Source organism: Crinia signifera, chromosome 2 (assembly GCF_055691185.1).
Source record: "Crinia signifera chromosome 2, ASM5569118v1, whole genome shotgun sequence".
Classification (NCBI taxonomy): Eukaryota; Metazoa; Chordata; class Amphibia; order Anura; family Myobatrachidae; genus Crinia; species Crinia signifera.
The window spans coordinates 237,075,126-237,092,898 of NC_139218.1; the positions used below are offsets into that span (position 1 = coordinate 237,075,126).

Sequence of the window (17,773 nt, forward strand, 5' to 3'; positions counted from 1 at the left end):
TTCAGCCCGCAAAAAATGAGCCCTCACCCAGGTCCGTAGGTGGAAAAATAAAAAAGTTATAAGCCGCAGAACATGGCGACGCGACGCAAATTCGAAAAACCGTAACATATTCTATTTTTTTTTTTAGTCGTAAAACATAACGAAAACTATAGAAGTTTGGTATCACCGGAATCGTAACGACCCATAGAATAAAGATAACCCATCATTTTAAACGAACTATGAACTCCAAAAAAAACGTAACCAGCGCAAAATTGTGGAATTGCGTTTTTTTTTTCTTTTTACCCCACATTGAATTATTTCCTGATTCCCCAGAATATTATACGGTATAGTAAATGGTACCATTAGAAAGTACAACTTGTCCCGCAAAAAAAAAGCCCTCATGTGTCTATATAGCCGGAAAATTAAAAAAGTTACGCTTATTTGAACGCAAGGAGGAAAAAAAAAAAAAAAATACCATAAAAGGCAATGTCGGGAAGGGGTTAAAGGAGCAGTCATTGAGATCACCAGTTGTCCAGTGGCAGTTCAATAAAACTCTGGTGCATTTAACTATATTTCTATGTACTATTATTATTATACTGTGAATAGAGTATTAAACATATTGAGTTAAGCGTTAAGCCATAGGGTGATTCCCCAAGCTCACCCGTACCCTATCTTTGTCACCCAAACTCCCAACAACTCAGTTGGGGTAACCTAAGCTTGGGGTGGAGGCACATAAACTTGTTTACTCATACTCCGTGTTGAAAACAGGGTTACATTATGTTTATGTGTGCATTAGGGCTTCATTAAAAAATAACACTTATGATATTTATAGTACAGTAGCATTTATAAACCCATAATCACAAAGCTACTAAACCAAGAATACAACAAAATAGTTTTAGATGACAAAATCAAGTACCAACATGGTATTTATATAGGAGTAACTTTGTGTCAGAGTTGATTCATACCAATCCAATTGCTCACAAGATTGATAAAATATTGTTGAAACAATGCACATTATTTTGAAACCATCAAACTAATAAAAAAAAAAGCTAAATATGTTTCCTCCTAGGGTCATGCATCTTCTTCCATTTCTGTCTGCTCCTGTGCTTCTGCCTCAGGGTCTGGTGGCAGAATACTTGTCACTGTCTGAATAAGTTGCTCAATTTGCTCCTCTGTCAGCCTCTCTTCACTCTCTTCCACCATCTTAAAAAAAAAAAAAAAACTCAAGGCAATTGCTAAGAACACACACAGGTGGCATTACTTTCGGCAGAAGTGGATACAATTATATAAAATCAAGTGGCTGAAGATTCTAGCACCCATCAATATAAATAAATGACTACCTTTGGGTGACCATAGAATTGGGGGTAGAATGATATTTGCATTGTGGTTATCTTTAGACCCCTGGGTGGAGAAAAAAAAAAATTACATAAAAACTTTATTAGACTAAAACTTAAAAGTGGAGGTAATGTCATGTGAGACCTTTAGAAGTGGGGATAGGCTTCTAAAAAGGGAGCATCCTTGCTCCCTAAGCTTCTTGCAGGAAGCATCCTTTGAGCCAGAGGTTTCCAACCTTGGTCCTCAAGTACCCCCAACAATTTACGTTTTCCATGTCATCGGGCAGGTGCCCGGATGTACTCATTCAATGACACTTATAAAAGATCCACAAGTTGAGCTAATTATTTCACTTATGATTCTGTGTGGAGCCCCAGAAAAAACATGAACTGTTAGGGGTACACTCCATCGGACACACATACAGCAGTGTCAAGCCATCTGCCCCCCCACATGTCACTATAGCTGTAGTACAGCCGCCGAGGATGGGTGAGTCCCTGTGAATGCATGGGGCTGGAATATCTAAAGAGGTGTGTGGCATTACTATAGGGGAGCTGGAGTGTAGCATTACAAATGGGGGAGCTGGAATGTGGCATTACTAATGGGGGCGCTGGAATGTGGCATTACTAATGGGGGAGCTGGAGTGTGGAAAATATGAGAGGCATGTGTGGCATTACTAAAGGGGGAGCTAGTGTGTGGCATTGCTAATGGGAGCAGGTGTGTGGCATTGCTAATGTAAGGAGAATGCTCCTCTGACCAGCGACCATTAAGGGGCTAAAACCAGGAGCGTGCAACCGGCAATTTATCGCCGGTGCACACTCCAATCGCTGGCAATATGGCCGCTCAGCGACCATATTGGCAGCAATTTTTTGCCCTTGTGTACGCATCTTTACTGAGAGATGTACATACCAGCTGGATCTCCACTGCGGTCATAGGGCGGTGGTTAAGTAGCTGCAGCTTTTCTGCTCTGTGGGGGGAAAACAAACAAACAAACAAACAAACAGTTATTTCTAAACACACTGTCCATCTGGAGGCTGAATGAAACAGTAGATGCTACTAGTTACAGTAGTTGTGGTTCAAATATGGATACAGTTGTCCTACTTCCATATCACATTCTGTAGAACACATACATTATTTGAAAATAGACTTCTCTCCCCAATTCTGTGGTGATCTCCCTACTTTCACAGCCAAGGAGAAACTAGGATTATGGGGTATTTGAACACGCAGAGACATAACCTCAGAGCAGTGGTTATCAAATGATCTAAATTTGATTTGGTCCTATACCACTAATCCAAGGCACCCCGGTACTCAACGACACTAAGGAACAAATGTATTAAGCCTTAACAGGAGATAATGTGGACGGTAATAAAAAAAAAAATTGTGAAAAAGTGATAAACAACCAGCCAATCAGATCCTAACTTATTTCTCAAACACAGCCTGTAACATGGCAGTTAGGAACAGATTGGCGGGTTTTATATCTCTCCATCACCATCCACTTTATCTCTTGTTAAGACTTAATACATTTGGGAATTAAATAAACTAGAAATATTAGTATTGAAAGTGTTAATCTAAGATGAAATACAGTATATCCTGGGCAAACTAAGAACTTAGTGACTGTTCCCAACTGTATTCATTACAAATGCATCTTGGCAGCATTAGTAGAATGGTTGTGTCTAGATTCACTTCTATACTTTGACAAGGATGTGATGTTATTTGAGGGCGGAAGTTGTACATGCCCACACAACTTTTTTTATTTTATCTATAATTTTCAATTTTTATTTCTAAGAGTTTTATTAGGATATAAACACTAGGGGAACCAGGAGTGAAACTTGCCCACTGTATTGCTTTGAAAGCTGGAGCTACAAACCATATCCTGTTCCACATCTCTGAAAAGGGAAGAATTTATTTCCCAGTGACTCACCATTTGATATTTGGCAGCACAGGAACTATATGCAGAATCAGCTTATTAGTGCACTTCGCTATCTTGCGAGCACAGAGCAGGAGGTTAACTGGCAAGAAAGGCACATCATGGGTCATCACAGAGGTGATGGGAAATTGAAAAATAGTCCAATAAGAGGAAAGTTTGGCACACGGCCAGCAGATATGAAATACTAACCTTTGTGGCTACAGGGTCTCCAACGCAGGTCACAGGCATTCTAAGTACCCTCTAGTGCAGTGGTTCCCAACCCTGGTCCACAAGTACCCCCAACAGTGCATGTTTTGCACACAGAATCACAAGTGACATAATTAGCTCCACCTGTGGATCTTTTCAAATGTGCCTGAATAATGAGTGCACCTGCCAGGTGACCTGGAAAACGTGCACTGTTGGGGGTACTTGAGGACCAGGGTTGGGAACCAATGCTCTAGTGAGAACTTTGTAGGAGCTATCCTGTATAGCTACACTAAAGGAGCTTTTAGAAACACTAAAGCAAATGACTGCCCAAAAATCATCTCCAAGGGGTGTGCCAAAGTTAGCCTTTGCAGGTGGCTAAAAGTCAAATAAGGTCATAATACGTAGAGTGGTATAAACAGAAAATATCACCTTCAAATTGAGTGAGGATATTACAAAAAGGTATATCTGGAGAGAATGGTAAAATTAAGTGTGGGGAATACAATACTTGCAAATGATATGCCAGAAGCAATGAGAGACTTGCAGCAGTCCAGACAACTTGCTTGAGTGGCGCCTGGACAGTTAGGAAGAATGGATGGTTCCACAAGGGGGGTCTGGAAAGGGGAAGGGTGGTCAGGAAGAGAACACTTACAGTTGAGATTATCCTAATTAGCGAGCATAAGAACAACAGAAACAATTAAAAGGGGTTGTTCGTGGTCTGTTTTAGGAAGGCGCCAATACATGTAAGAAAATGGAGTCCACTCCTGCTAACTCCCCCTCCAGTTACATCTAGCACTTTGTGTTGCATGGCGATTGCCTCGGAAACATTTTAAAAAGACTAAGTGTATACAAATGTATCTGCAATAAATGGCAATCTTTCGGTCATTGGTTCATGTTTATAATACATACCAGACAGCTCTAAAAATGGAGTGTGTGGATTGTCCTGGCATGGTCTCCAAATCACAACACACTTCATACTAGGTTGTACAGCACACAAAAAAAGAACAGCAAAATATATTTTTTTATGAACTACATAAAAGTTAACTCAGAAGATGCAGAGTTTTTGCAGCCAAGGATTGTTCTTTGTTTTACCAAAGCCACTGCTAGCCAAGCCAAAAATTGAGGCTATATGGATAGCATTACTGCCTCAATCCATTGAAGTCTTGTGTTCAATTCCCACCAAAGCCCTAACTGTATGGAGTTTGTATATGTTCCTGGGTTTGCATGGGTTTCCTTTGGGTACTCAAGTTTCCTTCCATAATCCAGACATATACTTGTACTGTTTAATAGCTCTTGGCAACAATGAGCCCTTGTGTGGGGTAGGGAATTCCCTAGTGTATAAATGGCTAAATATTCACTGGAAAGTGCTGTAGAATATGTAATGTGCTCTATATAAAAAAAAATTGTTGCTTTCATAATACAGTAAGTAAAACTTCAAAGAAAAACAACCAAAGGAGTAAAGAACAAATATGCCAGTACAAGTCACAGAGTAGGGACATGAACCAAAATTATATAGTGGAAAAAAAAAAAAATATGTGGACAGACAATAAGCAAAATAAATTGAACACCATAAAATAAAAGGCATTAAAACAAACAAAAATAAGGTGAAGGTAATAGGGAATAATGGTGTATTTATTATAACAAAATCTACTTAGGGGCCCTACAGACACTCTTCTATAGCCAAATACATTTTAAAAGGGCTTTTTAGTGGTTGTAAACATAACTCTAAAGTGTCATAAAGAAACACAGACACTTATAAATATCCAGTGTATATGAAGTGCACCATGAACGGACAATACCACCTGGGACAAGCCCTGAAAATAGTGGGTAACTAGTAATATTAAAATATTTCTCTACATCAAACAATCGTTTGAATTCTGCAGGTGGTAATGCATGAAGAGTAAATATCCAACCAAAGCAGTAGACAAAAATTGCGAATCCTAAGAGAATGCTGATGAAAGGAACCCACCAGAGGTGAGGTAAAACATGGCTGTGAAACCGGTGACCATTTGAACGAACACCACAGGAAAGAAGTTTTGCAGCCTGTATAGTCCTGGATGAAGCCAAGCAGCCCAGACAGAACCGAGGGGAGTGCGTCCCTCAAGAGCCCACCAGTAGCAGAAAATCACCTCACCACAGCCAACGAAGAAAGTAGATGGGGAGTGACGTTGAACACTTGTGGAAAGGAGTATATATCACCAGAGCTGCAGATCAGTAAGCCCAAAATCTGGTCAGGTGACAACTGGTGGGAGAGACAGATGCCTTCAGGTAAGTATACCCAGGGAACACACTCCCACAGAATATATTAATGGATGTTCAGGAGACCAGGCAGGAATCACCATACGCCATATTGCTCCAAGTCATGCCCAATAGGTAGGGCACTTTTTTGACAAGTTTTAGAACTCTCAAGATTTCTTATTGTGACCATGGGCTCACATGAACTTTTGCCATAAGGGGTTACTAAAAACGGTAAAGGCAATAAGGTCTTTCAGTGTCCGGCATTTCAAATGAAGTAACATTACGGGAAAGTAATAACTCGACCTCACAGATTATTTTCTACCTTGGAAAAAACTAGCACTGAGAGCCACGCATGAGTTTTGCAAACATTCTAGACTGCTTTATATCTGTATTAATTGTTTATTTGCTGAACTTTGTACACTTTAAACAAAATCCATATAGTAATAAATTACCTCTATTTAGCAAACTAGTACTTACTTGGTCAATTTATGCCCTTTCATGGCAGTCAGGAACTCCTGCACTATTTCAGCACTTTGGTGTTGGCAAGGACTACTGGACAAGTATTTCAAGGTCTATAGAAACAGTATAAATGTATGTTAGCAGTGATAAGAGTTAAAAATTCTCATTATACTTAATAGCATGTGCAGTTTTATCTGCCTACCTGTTTTTCTTCTAATAATCTTACAAAACATGGTAGATATTTCCCATGGTGCCTTAGTGCTCAAAATATGTACACTCACCCAACTGATCACACACTACAGCATTTTCATAACAGGTCACTCTGGAACTCTTTGTCAATGTTATTTTAAAGAATAAAACAAAAATCTCTTAATATGATTTTGCAATAGGCAGTCAACATCCCAAGATCAGTGCAACACACAGGTCATAACTAATACCCTTTTCACATCTCAATTGAAACCCAGGTTATTGCAAGGTTGCTGCCTGGGCGACCTGGGTGGAGGTATGGTGTGAAAGCACCAAACCTAATAACTCATGTCGCCAAGCCAGCAATTCAACCTGGGTTATAAGAAGGGTTAGCCTGACTCAGCTTTGCGATGTGAAAGCGGTATCTGTAACTTAGCCACTTAGATTAGGAAGTGAAAGCAAGATCCCTTTAAAAACAAAGCTACAATCACGTACAGTATGTCTTTATTGCAGTCCAAAACCAATGAGATCTGGATGATAGGTTGACATCATGCACAAGGTCAACATAGACAAAGGGTTGATATGACAATGATTTATAAAAAAAAAAAAAAAAAAAAAAAAAAAAAAAAAAGGTAGACCGGTTTACTTTTTCACATAACCATTCACAATTGTAAGTAGTAAAGTGTGCCAAGCAGTGAGGCACCTGGCCTGAATCATGGGTAATGAAGTGGTACACTAATTGGGGTCCACATGCCCAGGTATCAATCTGTTTCAAGTTTTGACCTGTTGATGGCAATTCATACCCAACAGCAACACTACCCAGAATTATAGTTGGTAAAAAGTACTTCCATAAGTAAAGTAACAATTTATATAGATATGCGCAGTTCATAATAATTAGTGTTCAGTGCTGTACTGGATTCATGAATGTTATGGTTGGTGACAGCGGTCTTTATTTCCACAATCATTGCACTTTTTTTTTTTTTATATTTTTGAAAAAATACAAATAAAACCTTAAAAAACTGGGCAGACAAAATCCCAAACCTCCTGCAAGTTAGAGGCGATTACATTTAGCCCCAGAACTTTCATGGTACCTGGTGCAAGAACCTTGTCCAATCAATCCTTTAGAAAATCAATGTTGGAATTCTGGCACAGGCAGTGAAATAGTGAAGACATAACCGAACGAATAAAGGTCTTCCAATTTATACAGTAAACCGAAGAATAATTTTGTTTTATGGTTTTATGAAGTATATCAATTACATGGTCAGACACCAATGAATCTTGGGTGACAAACTTTCAGTTTCCATGCCCTCAAAAGGTGGAATGGTCACGGCTTGGGTATTCTTTGGATGCAGATTGGGACCTTAAATATGAGCCAAGGCATACAGCAAACAAGGACATTTTTTCTCCTACCAAACAGAAATCGGCAACTAAAGCCATAGTTATGGATCAGAAAGCATAATGCATAAATATAGGACTTCTATATCATTTATGGCTGCAACATTGCAAGGTGCCGCAGTCTACACCTGAAGGCTGCATCTACTACATACTGTATTCCTGAAACCAGAAAATAAAAGAAACCGGTCTTGGTTTGCTATTAACAGCAATTCTTATATGAAACCTGGTATCCAGTGAAAGTGAAGTACTGCTTATGATGTAAATAAAGAATTCCCTTTCCTCTGCAAAAAAGTGAACAGGCAATTAAAGGTATATATTAATTTCCTAGGGCTAAAAATTTACTTAAGAGCATAATATGTATGGTAAAACTTAGTACTTTCTGTCTGGCTAGCTCAATCACAACTGAAAATAATAATAACCATTAGTTTGTAGACTTTAAAAGTAAAAACAGAGCTATGGCATGTTTAACAACTACAAATGCGTGTTAGCATGTTTAACAGCAAACGCTGGTGCCCTCTGCTGGAAGGAACCAATCTTAGAAAATGTATTTATTGTTCCCAGCACTGCGTTTTTCTCTTCTTTAATGCTCCCTCTTTTCCTACTCTCTTCTGTCTGACACACTTCCTCCTCTATCACTGCTGCCCTTCGGTTTCTTGCGATTCTCTTTTTTTTCTTAGAATTCTTCTTTACCTGTTCCTCCATGGGCCCAACTTCAGTTCTTCCAGCTGATGCTGCATAGACTAAGCATGGGCTACGGTGTGCGCAGTCATGTCACTACACTGGCCTGAACATGTTTGTGTAGTGCACTATTAAAACTATTACTTTGTTTAGCAGAGGTGCACTGAAGATTGCTCATTGTATTGTTTGTTATTGCACTAATGTGCATGCACCAATTTTATTACACGTGATGCTATCATATATATTACTAGCATATACTTCACCTCAACTCACCAATGCTCCCTCCCCTAGTTACACACACACACACACACACACTTTATATATTTTACTCCTTCAAGGATATAGCAGTGCCCTGTCAAGGTATGTCCTGTTGTTTGCAGCAGTAGCCCCCATCGTACATGCCTGTATATTGCATTCAAATCTGAATCAGGCTCTAGGTCTTTAGGAAATAGGGTTAATACCCGTGTCACATTTAATGTAAACTGACTGCCCACATACAGAGGAAGAAGCCATTTTATGTATCTAGGCATTTTAATCCTATCAAAGAACAATGCTCATCTGGGAACATTTTGGATGGCCAAGGTATCTTTATGGGGCAACTTGGGATCTGCTGGGCCCTTGACAGGAGCCTAGATTGCCTTGTAGAAAATCCACCTCTAACTGTGTGGTTGGATAATGTATTTGTATTATGCAAATGGCTGCCATCTTTCTTGAAATAACAAAATGCTGCCTTATTAATAAAACTGAAGGCATTGCATTTTCATGGCCAAAATTCAACTGGGAAGCAACCCCAATGGCACATAACTGTATATGCAACTTTCTACAAATTTTCCTGAAGGTCCTAGGATATAAAAATCACAAAGTCAAAAACTACAAAATAAATCTTATATAGTAGCTCCATGTATGGATGTCGGAGCACCTAACACATAGACGAAGCGTAAAATCCTATACAAATGGGGCAGATTTTTTTGCCTGTTTTTTAAGTGATCTGTCTATATAACTTAGACCATAGGTTCCCAAACGCGGTCCTCAAGCCATCCCAACGGTCCAGGTATTAAGTATATCCATGCCTGGCCAAAGGTGACTTAATTAGTAACTCAGTCAGTCTGATTTAACCATCTGTGCTGAGCCATGGATATACCTAAAACCTGGACCGTTGGGGTGCCTTGAGGACCGCGTTTGGGAACCTCTGTCTTAGACATTAAGCCTCGATCGATCTGTGTGTACAACACTGAGCGATAGCCATCGCCCACTCAGATCTTTAGCACATACTTGTAAGATATAGTTAGATCGCCTAGCATATGCTTAAGTACACCTCCGATCCCGAGCTGACGAGTGGCAGTCGCAGCAGTGAGGATGTCCCGGCGAATGCCAGAGCCACTGTGACAGGCAGGAGCCGGCCCAGCGGACACCTGCCCAATATCGTGGGTATCGCCGGTGGAAGTGTAAGGGGACCGGGATCACTCCCACTCTGAAGGTCAGCAGCTCCGGCACTGGTTAGCACAGATTTCTCTGAACACATAGCAACTGGTTTATAGGGAGATGTGTACTAAGCTATCTGTGCTAACTAGATTACTCAGCACAAAATATTGCCCTATGTGTATGGGGCTTTAGATTTATAGAAATCTGAAAGACCCTTTAAGCCATTTAAAACTCACCTCGTACATGATGGTATTAAGATTCTGCTGGCCAACATTGTTCTTATTTTTCCTCGACTCCCTCTGTTGAGCTTTCAAATCAGTAAGTAGTTTAAAAACCTTTAATATAAAGAGACATAAAATAATGTCCATTAAATTATTTCAAACCTAAATACATGGCATTCATCCTACTATTGAAATAAGCATACACCTTATTGTAAAAACAACATTTTAAAAGGACAATAACTACTATCAAGATCCACAATAACACATGGGTCTGGGAACTTAGACCAGAAATGGGACCATTCCCGTCTGAAAAAAGGCAGTAATTGGATGATCATCGGTCATCAACCTGTTTATTTTCCTGCAAAAGTGCATAATTGATAACAGGATACTTCCCTATGAGTACAGATGTATATGAACACTGAAGTACAGATTTTACAGAAAACTGCTTGTTCTTTGTTAATAGCATAATTTGTTAATATGTTATTTGTGATTCATAGATGGGTATGGTATACATTAAACTTTTTATCAAATGATAATCACTTAGTTTGGTGCAGGGACGGCAATCGAGGATTCAAAATCATAGATGGTCTATGGCCGATGTCGAATACTTTTGACATCGATGGGGGAGAACCAGATACTTTCCCTCCATTGATGGCACAGCAAAACCAATGTCTTGCTTTTGTTTGTTTTCAATGTGCTGAGCATAGGCCCGCCCCCATATTTTGATTGGCACACAGGCCAATCAGTCAAACAAAATGGATGACCATCGATATGCAAAAATATCAATGGTCATCCATTGCATAGTTCAACACTATCGATTGTAATAATTCCTGGGACTCATTTTAATGTATGAGAGTTTGAGAACTGTTTCCATTCCAGTTCTCCACCATCTATGGTAACGGGCAATTTCATATAATTTTTTATCCCATTTTTTTTAATATAATTGTTTTTATTGTGATCTTATTAAAATGGTATTACACCATACTATACTCTCCTTGTCTTTTGGAACCTCTTACATCTTTGGAGTACATTTACCTCATCCCATTGGACAAGACCATAGGATCTGGTAATCTACACATTGGTTGCCTTGTGATCCGTACTAAGGTGGAGAAGAGGATCTTTGTCCCCTTAAGAGGGACGTGCAGTATTTATAAATCCATATCTCTTATACAGAAATATCGGAGAAGAGGACCGCCCTCCATAAGAAAGGGGCGTGTTATCACATTTAGCAAGCGCCAGTAGAGGACACATTCATTCATTTCTATGTATTATGTTGTTATGGGGTGCTAGGCTCACCATTTTTTTTTTTAAAGTGTCTACTGCCAGGCAGCTTTTAGCACATTCATATATAGATTCTCACTTACCTCTGTTATGTGTATAGAAGCCCTCTAAAGGCTCTACACTAGTAAGATTTATCTGACCTGTAAATTGCATCTGATTTCCCTTGAACTTCCCTGGCAGCTTCGCAGGAGGCCTACATACAATTTGACACTTGATGTGTCATTTTTTACATCCAATTTGCGACAGATAAATCACATGTGATTTATCTGATGCAAAGTGTCATGTGATTTACAAAGCCACACGGCCTAGCTGCCCTGAGCCATCAGCGGGAGTCCCCGAGTCCTTGATCCTAGGCTGTCTCTGCAAGTCCACACGTCCCCTGTGCCAGGAGTCCTGTAGCCGGTTTCTATTTTATAAGGGTTTCACCAGGATGGCAGTTTCTTTAGGTGCAGCAACGCTGAGGCAGCTCTCTTCTCTCAGCGGAGGTGGCCAGAAATAGGTGTATGAAAGGAGCCAGGGGCCAAAAAAGCTAAATACAGCTTGGGTGCACTGCTGCAGTAAAGCATGGTGAGCAGCAATGTGGAACCAGCAGCGCCGCACCCTCCCTCACTACAGCCACAATCAGTGTTAAGAACACACTGTGGAAGCGGAGCAGAGTATACCATACCCAGAGCTGAGATCATGATCACACTGCCCCGCTACTGCCTGTACAGCTCCTCGTCAGATTGTACGGATGGGAAATCGGGTAAAGGGCCCTACATATGCAGAGATTTGTGCCAGAGATTCAGAGACGACGGAGCACTTTTTTACCGCTCAGTGCTCACTTCATTTCAGTGACAAATGATTAACATTAGGTAGAGCGCTAAATTAAATGAAATAAAAATGAGTGACACCTGAAAAATAAACGGGTTAGTTTAAAATGTTTACACTCCTTGTGGAGGATTTGTAAGACAGGGACAGCTGGTCCCTGTCTTACCCAAACCGAAGGAGGCAGCGGTATTCCTCAGCAAGATGCTGTACGCTGACAGATGGTCTCCGTTCGGCTTCGGTAGATGCTAAATTATAGTGGGATAAAGGACCTTCCATGCCCAGGGGGAGGAGCAAGGCTGGGGGGCTTGCTCCTTCACTATCCACGCCACCACTGGTTGCTTTAGTAACCAGGTGGCGAGTGAAGCGATTCCGCGAGGGTTCGTTTGGGACCCTTCTTCCGACCTTGCTCCTCCTCTCTCCACCCCCTCTCCTCCCCAAGGTCCTTTAGCCCACTATAATTTAGACCTAACCGTTCGGATTTAGTCCCGGGACGCGGCTTGGTGACGTCAGGCGGCCAACGTGAGGGTTGTTTGGGCAGCAGTGGGGACGGCTTGGTTTCTCCTGTAACATCCAAACCGTCTCTTCTCAGAAAAGTTACCTTAACCCCTTGAGTGGTATGCCCGGAAATTTTCCTGTGCTGCCGCAGCGGGCTGTCCTGGAAAATTTCCGGGTATACCACAAATATGAAATAGGTGCACGTCAGTGGTGTCCAGGTGTGCACCACTGGCGCAGCACCTCTACAGCCCCCCCCCCCAGCCATTTCCCCAACCCTCCCATCAGCTATGCTCCGGCGATTTCACGCCGGAGCTCTTCTAACCCCGCTCCCCTAGCCGCTTCCGCCTGCCGCCATAGTTTTAGTAGCAATGACGTCGGCGGGAGGCTTGGGGATGTTCAGGGCGGCTCGGGGGGACTCGGGAGCACTCAGGCACCAGAGTCCACCCGAGCCGCCGCTAACATCCCCCAGCCTGCCGTTGACGTCACTGCTCAATGTGACAGAGGCGGGGAAGCTCCGGCGTACTAACGCCGGACCAGAGGTGAGGGAGGGGGATTCCAACTGTGGTGGGTTTTGCTGGGGCAGGACAAACCTGCCCTGGTAGGTTTGTCCTGCCCTAGCAAAACCTACCACTCAAGGGGTTAAAGCCAAAAGTATGGATAGGAGAGAGTAAATGCTCTGGAGTTATGTTCCAGCTGCTGGGTGAGCTGCACAATTTAGATCCCTGTCTTCACAGTCGGTCAGGCTACAGTGCTTCAAGGGATCCACAAGGGTCCTGTGTGGATCTAGGGGTCTGTCTGTTGCGGCCGGAGCGATCTGAGGAGCTGAGTGGGTGACCCAGGGAGGCGGCAGCAGTGGCAATGTGTACAGCCGCTGTCAATGCGTGCGGGAGCGGAGGACGCGGCAGCAGGGAGCAGCTGAGTGACAGGTGCACAGCGGAGGGAGCGGCGCCGGCTGGGTTTCCGACGAGTGTAGCTGAGCAGGGTATAAGCCGGGGTCACAGTGACAGCCTAACAGGACACTGCGGCGGCTTCCGGTGACGTACACATGCTGCAGGGGGTGGGAGGAGGGTCCAAAAGCACCCACGATGTGCCCATGATGGGTCAGATGCCGATATATCTTATGTTCAGCAGGTCCAACCACCTGATCAGATGTGATGCGCACGGGACCGCGCATCAGATCAGATGTCAAACACATGCGACATCGGGTAAAATCGGCCGAAAATCGCATAGTGTATGGGGGCCTTTACTGTATGGTTTCAGTGCATCCCACAAAAGGAGTGCTTAATACAATTATATAATACCACCACACGTATAATGCTCCTCATGTAATGTAATAGTATGGTCTATAGATTGTAAGCTTGCAGCAGGGACCTCCTACCTCCAAGTCTGTCTGTGGTTACCCAGTTTGTCTTATCACTGTCTACTATTGTAAATAGCAACATAATCTGCTGCTCTATATAAGAAACTGTAAATAAATAAATAAATATATAAATAAATAAATATGGTAGTGTTTTCCAACCATGATCCTCAAGGCACACTAACAGTCCATGTTTTAAGGATATCCATACTGTAACACAGGTGACTCAATTAGTACCTCAGTTATTTTGATTTAAACATCTGCGCTCAAGCATGGATATGACTAAAACTGGGACTGTTCTTGTGCCTAGGGAATGAACATTAGAAAACAATGTGCTATCTCTATAGGAGGAGGTGGGGCCCACAGAGATGCAGGGGAAACTCATGGTGGGCCCCACCTCCTCCTATAGGGATCAGGTTCCAGACTGTGTACTTACAATTATACATTCTACGAATGTTACCTTACACGGCACAGGGCTGTGGTGTATTTTCTATAGTGCACTGATGTTATTAAGCTGGTACACTAACATGAATGTACTAGCACGGTTTAATATATATATATGCTCAATCTCAGCCTTCGTAATAAAAACAAAAAACTGCCCCCAAACATTTAAGGTCCATACACACTAGGCGTCTATGCCCAGCATGTATGAACAGCGATGATCGTGTTTATCGCTGGGGAAAAGCTGCTCAGTGCATACCACTAAGTGGCTTTCCCTTTGACCAGCGCCGAAGGGTGGGGGAGGCAGGCTTTTTCATAGTTCACAGCTATGCAAAGCCATCCTCAAAGCTGTTCCTTTGCTCGTAATACTAGAAGATGAACGGCTTTCCCGGCAATGATGTGGGAACGTGCAGCAGCGCTCATTGCCGGGGCATACACACTGGGCGGCTTTGAGCTGAAAGCTGCTCAAACATGCTGTTTCAGCTCAAAGTTGCCCAGCATGTTTGGGCCTAATCACATTGGCGGGTTCTGCGGCTGAGAGTGGGACAGCCGAGAGTGGCATTGCGGCCGGTGCAGCATGACCTCTGACCACGTCATACTGCACAGAGCCACACAGCCGGAGCACAGTCCACTACCAAAATCCCAGGATATCCTGGCACTATTAGGGCCAAATCCCGGGATTCCATCCATTTTGGGATTGGCCACCCTAGCTGGGGGCATGGCCAGCTGCTCACATAAAAATGACAATTGACCATTTGCTCCTAAACATGGCAAACTGACAAAAATTGTCAGACAAATTGGTTAAATCAATTTATGCAAATTACTGTTTTTGTCCATTATCCAGCTTTTGGGTAAATGGTTGTTTATTTGTCCCCAGACAATACCAGATTTTCATTCCAACCTGTCAGATTGTAAAAATAATCTTATAGGGCGCATCCAGTTTAAATCTGAAATTCTACTAAGTAAAGCCCACCTTCCACACACATAATACAGTATGTGTATATGCATACCTCATAATTGCTGAGGAGAGCTGCATTTGCATCCTGGCTGAAACACATAAGAATTCAGTTAAATTAGAAAACATTAATTAATCCCTATTTAACTCACATTATAATCCAAACCGTACTCACTCCTCCCCTCCCTCCACAGTGACCTGTCACACTCACACCGTCATGAGCCACATAATATTTCCATGGTACTTACACTTCCATGGCAATGTCTATCTACACAGTAGGTGCGTTTGTTCGTCTCCGGTTCGGTCCCACACAGTATACATTCCCCTGGACGGAAACTAAGCTACAACAAGAATGGTTCCGAGTAATGTTTCGTCCCCTCTAATAAACTATTTCAAGATATTCCCATCAGCTTCTTACGTGTGTTACTGCCTGTGTAACTCGGCGGCAATGAACAAGAAATAGGCACCAATAGTGTCGCAGAAAAAGAACCGGATGTCATACAAGAGTAAAATAATAAGCATAGGAGAAGGCACCCTCCTCATCCCTCTATGTGCCGCACACACACCGCGCTGAACGCTACGAGGCCGAGGGCAAACACAAAGCAATAATAGTGCCCCATAGGTACAATGTTATCACATGTACCTGCCAGCGACGCGCCTCCCCTCTGTGATTGGGCTACATGAGCCGGGGTCGGGGCTTGCGCGGAGTGCAGCGGCTGGGACTGGAGTTTTGCTGCGGCTCCTGACTGCCTCACTTTCCAATCAGCACCTGGCCTAATAAGCTGCAACAGGAGAAGCTGCCCCAGTGAGAGAAAGACATCGCAGTGTTTCCCAGGTGAGGTACTACTATACAGTACTGTATATGCCGCTACTGTCCATCCAGGGAACACTTCTTATCTTGTCTGTCATATGAGTAACTTCTAGTATGGTCCTGTCAGTCCTGTAAAGTCCAGAATCATCTAGTGTGTGATTGTGTGTCTCTGAAACACTGGCAGCGGGTAAAACTACATCACTTCTCTATCACAAATGCACAAACACAGAGGCGAACACACTCAGGGTAGCAGACTAGCTTTCAAAGCATTTGCTTCAGGGTATGGGTGAAAACCGGACCAGGACAAAACCCCCGGACCGCCGGACCGGACATCAAACTCTGCATTTTGGAGCTTGTAGCCTCCGTTACGGGGGGTGTCCTGTCCGGGGGTGTCCTGTCCGGGGGGGCTGCTTGTCACACCTGTCACCAGGTAGAGGAGGAGGGGGAGAATAAAGCCTCCCTGTATGGTCCGGGCATGTAGCAAAAACCAGACGGGGAGGCTGTAATCTCCCCTCACAGGGACCCTACCCGACAAGACACCCCCCTGGACAGGACACCCCCCGGACCGGACCCTACAAGCTCCGGACTGCAGATTTTGATGTCCTGTCCGGCGGTCCGGAGTCTAGTCCGGGTCCGGTTTTTACATAGTCCCTTTGCTTCGAGCGGGCTTATATGATGCCAGTTTCATTCCTATTCTACTGTATGGAACGTAGAAGTATATTTCACCCTATAAAAGTCATTTACAAAATCTGCAGGTGCACAGAGCAATTATACTCATGCAAATAAAACCATCTGCAAAAGCTGTAAGAGAGGTGGCGCGCAATTGTGAAAAGTACAGCTTCAAGTCTTGTACACACACGTACCCAGTGTCTATCTTTATAAAGGTGCACAAAGCACAATGGGGGTTATTCTGATCTATTCGCATTCCCTGGTGTGCGTATGGGCATGTGCAGATGCATTTCTGTGCATGTGCAGACACAGGGTTGCACGCACCCAGGACAGCTCCCAGCGTGCACACATATGTAAGTGTCTTGAAAGTCACTTTTATATGCGTGCACCTTCCACATCTTTCAATGGTCGGCGACCATCGAAAGATGTGGGACGTTCCCCCTGCCCTGCAAATGGATGTTTATGTTATAGTGTTACCACTAGGCTGTTCTAGCGGGGCGCTGCGCCCCGCCCGATTTTTAAAGGGCAACATGCGCCCTGCCCCTCTGACAGCACCCCACTAAAACAGCCTTCCTCTGTCCCCTCTGTTGTGACCGGGGAAGCCCGGCGCCGCTGTAGATAGCGATGCCCGGCGCTTCCCTGGCAGTGTACAGCCTTCCGAGTGGCCGGGGCCGCCCCCTTCAGTGATGCCGGCAGCCAGGCCCGCCCCTTTGTGTGACGCCGCTGGCCGGGCCCTCCCCTTTTTGTCACGGCACAGCCCGGGCACGCCCCTTTTGGGACAGTCGGACCCCCTTACGATGCCACCGTGTAGCGGCGCCCTGCCTGCCCTAGTTCCTAGACCAGGCTTTCCCAACCACGGTCCTCAAGGCACACTAAGGGCTGTTTCACACAGTACGGTTCCTGCCGCACGGTGAAATCCCGTACGGTCAGGGAGCCG

At 43.5% G+C, this 17,773-nt stretch overlaps 2 protein-coding genes across 10 annotated transcripts in view; one reads left to right on the plus strand and one right to left on the minus strand.

Annotated features, from left to right (window-relative positions):
* Window positions 1-887: 887 nt before the first annotated feature.
* CRCP (CGRP receptor component) lies at window positions 888-16,106 on the minus strand. 9 transcript variants are annotated; one of them, XM_083174047.1, is made up of 8 exons: window positions 15,605-15,978; window positions 15,412-15,448; window positions 10,033-10,131; window positions 6,134-6,228; window positions 3,931-4,032; window positions 2,218-2,275; window positions 1,320-1,380; window positions 888-1,182 (listed from the first exon to the last, which is right to left on the minus strand). In XM_083174047.1, exons 1-8 carry the CDS (start codon window positions 15,610-15,612, stop codon window positions 1,166-1,168), a joined length of 477 nt encoding a protein of 158 aa, XP_083030173.1. In that variant the 5' UTR covers window positions 15,613-15,978; the 3' UTR covers window positions 888-1,165. The 9 variants fall into 9 exon arrangements, with proteins under 9 accessions (XP_083030173.1, XP_083030177.1, XP_083030175.1 ...); XM_083174051.1 differs by lacking the exons at window positions 1,320-1,380; window positions 15,605-15,978 and adding an exon at window positions 16,000-16,106; XM_083174049.1 differs by lacking the exon at window positions 1,320-1,380 and having other exon boundaries at window positions 15,412-15,444; window positions 15,605-15,976.
* The window catches only part of ASL (argininosuccinate lyase), a 74,358-nt gene continuing 72,580 nt past the window's right edge, over window positions 15,996-17,773 (plus strand). The window contains exon 1 of the mRNA XM_083174043.1: window positions 15,996-16,191. The gene's annotated coding sequence lies outside the window, so the exon portion shown is untranslated. The remainder of the gene's footprint in view (window positions 16,192-17,773) is intronic.

Excerpts from the sequence above, each read along its gene's own strand:
- CRCP (XM_083174046.1), bottom strand. Across the intron at positions 10,132-15,411 it reads CTCTCCTCAGCAATTATGAG|GTTTTTAAACTACTTACTGA; the intron begins GTATGCATATAC and ends TTTATATTAAAG. Across the intron at positions 4,033-6,133 it reads AAAGGGCATAAATTGACCAA|ACCCCCCTTGTGGAACCATC; the intron begins GTAAGTACTAGT and ends TCCCCTTTCCAG.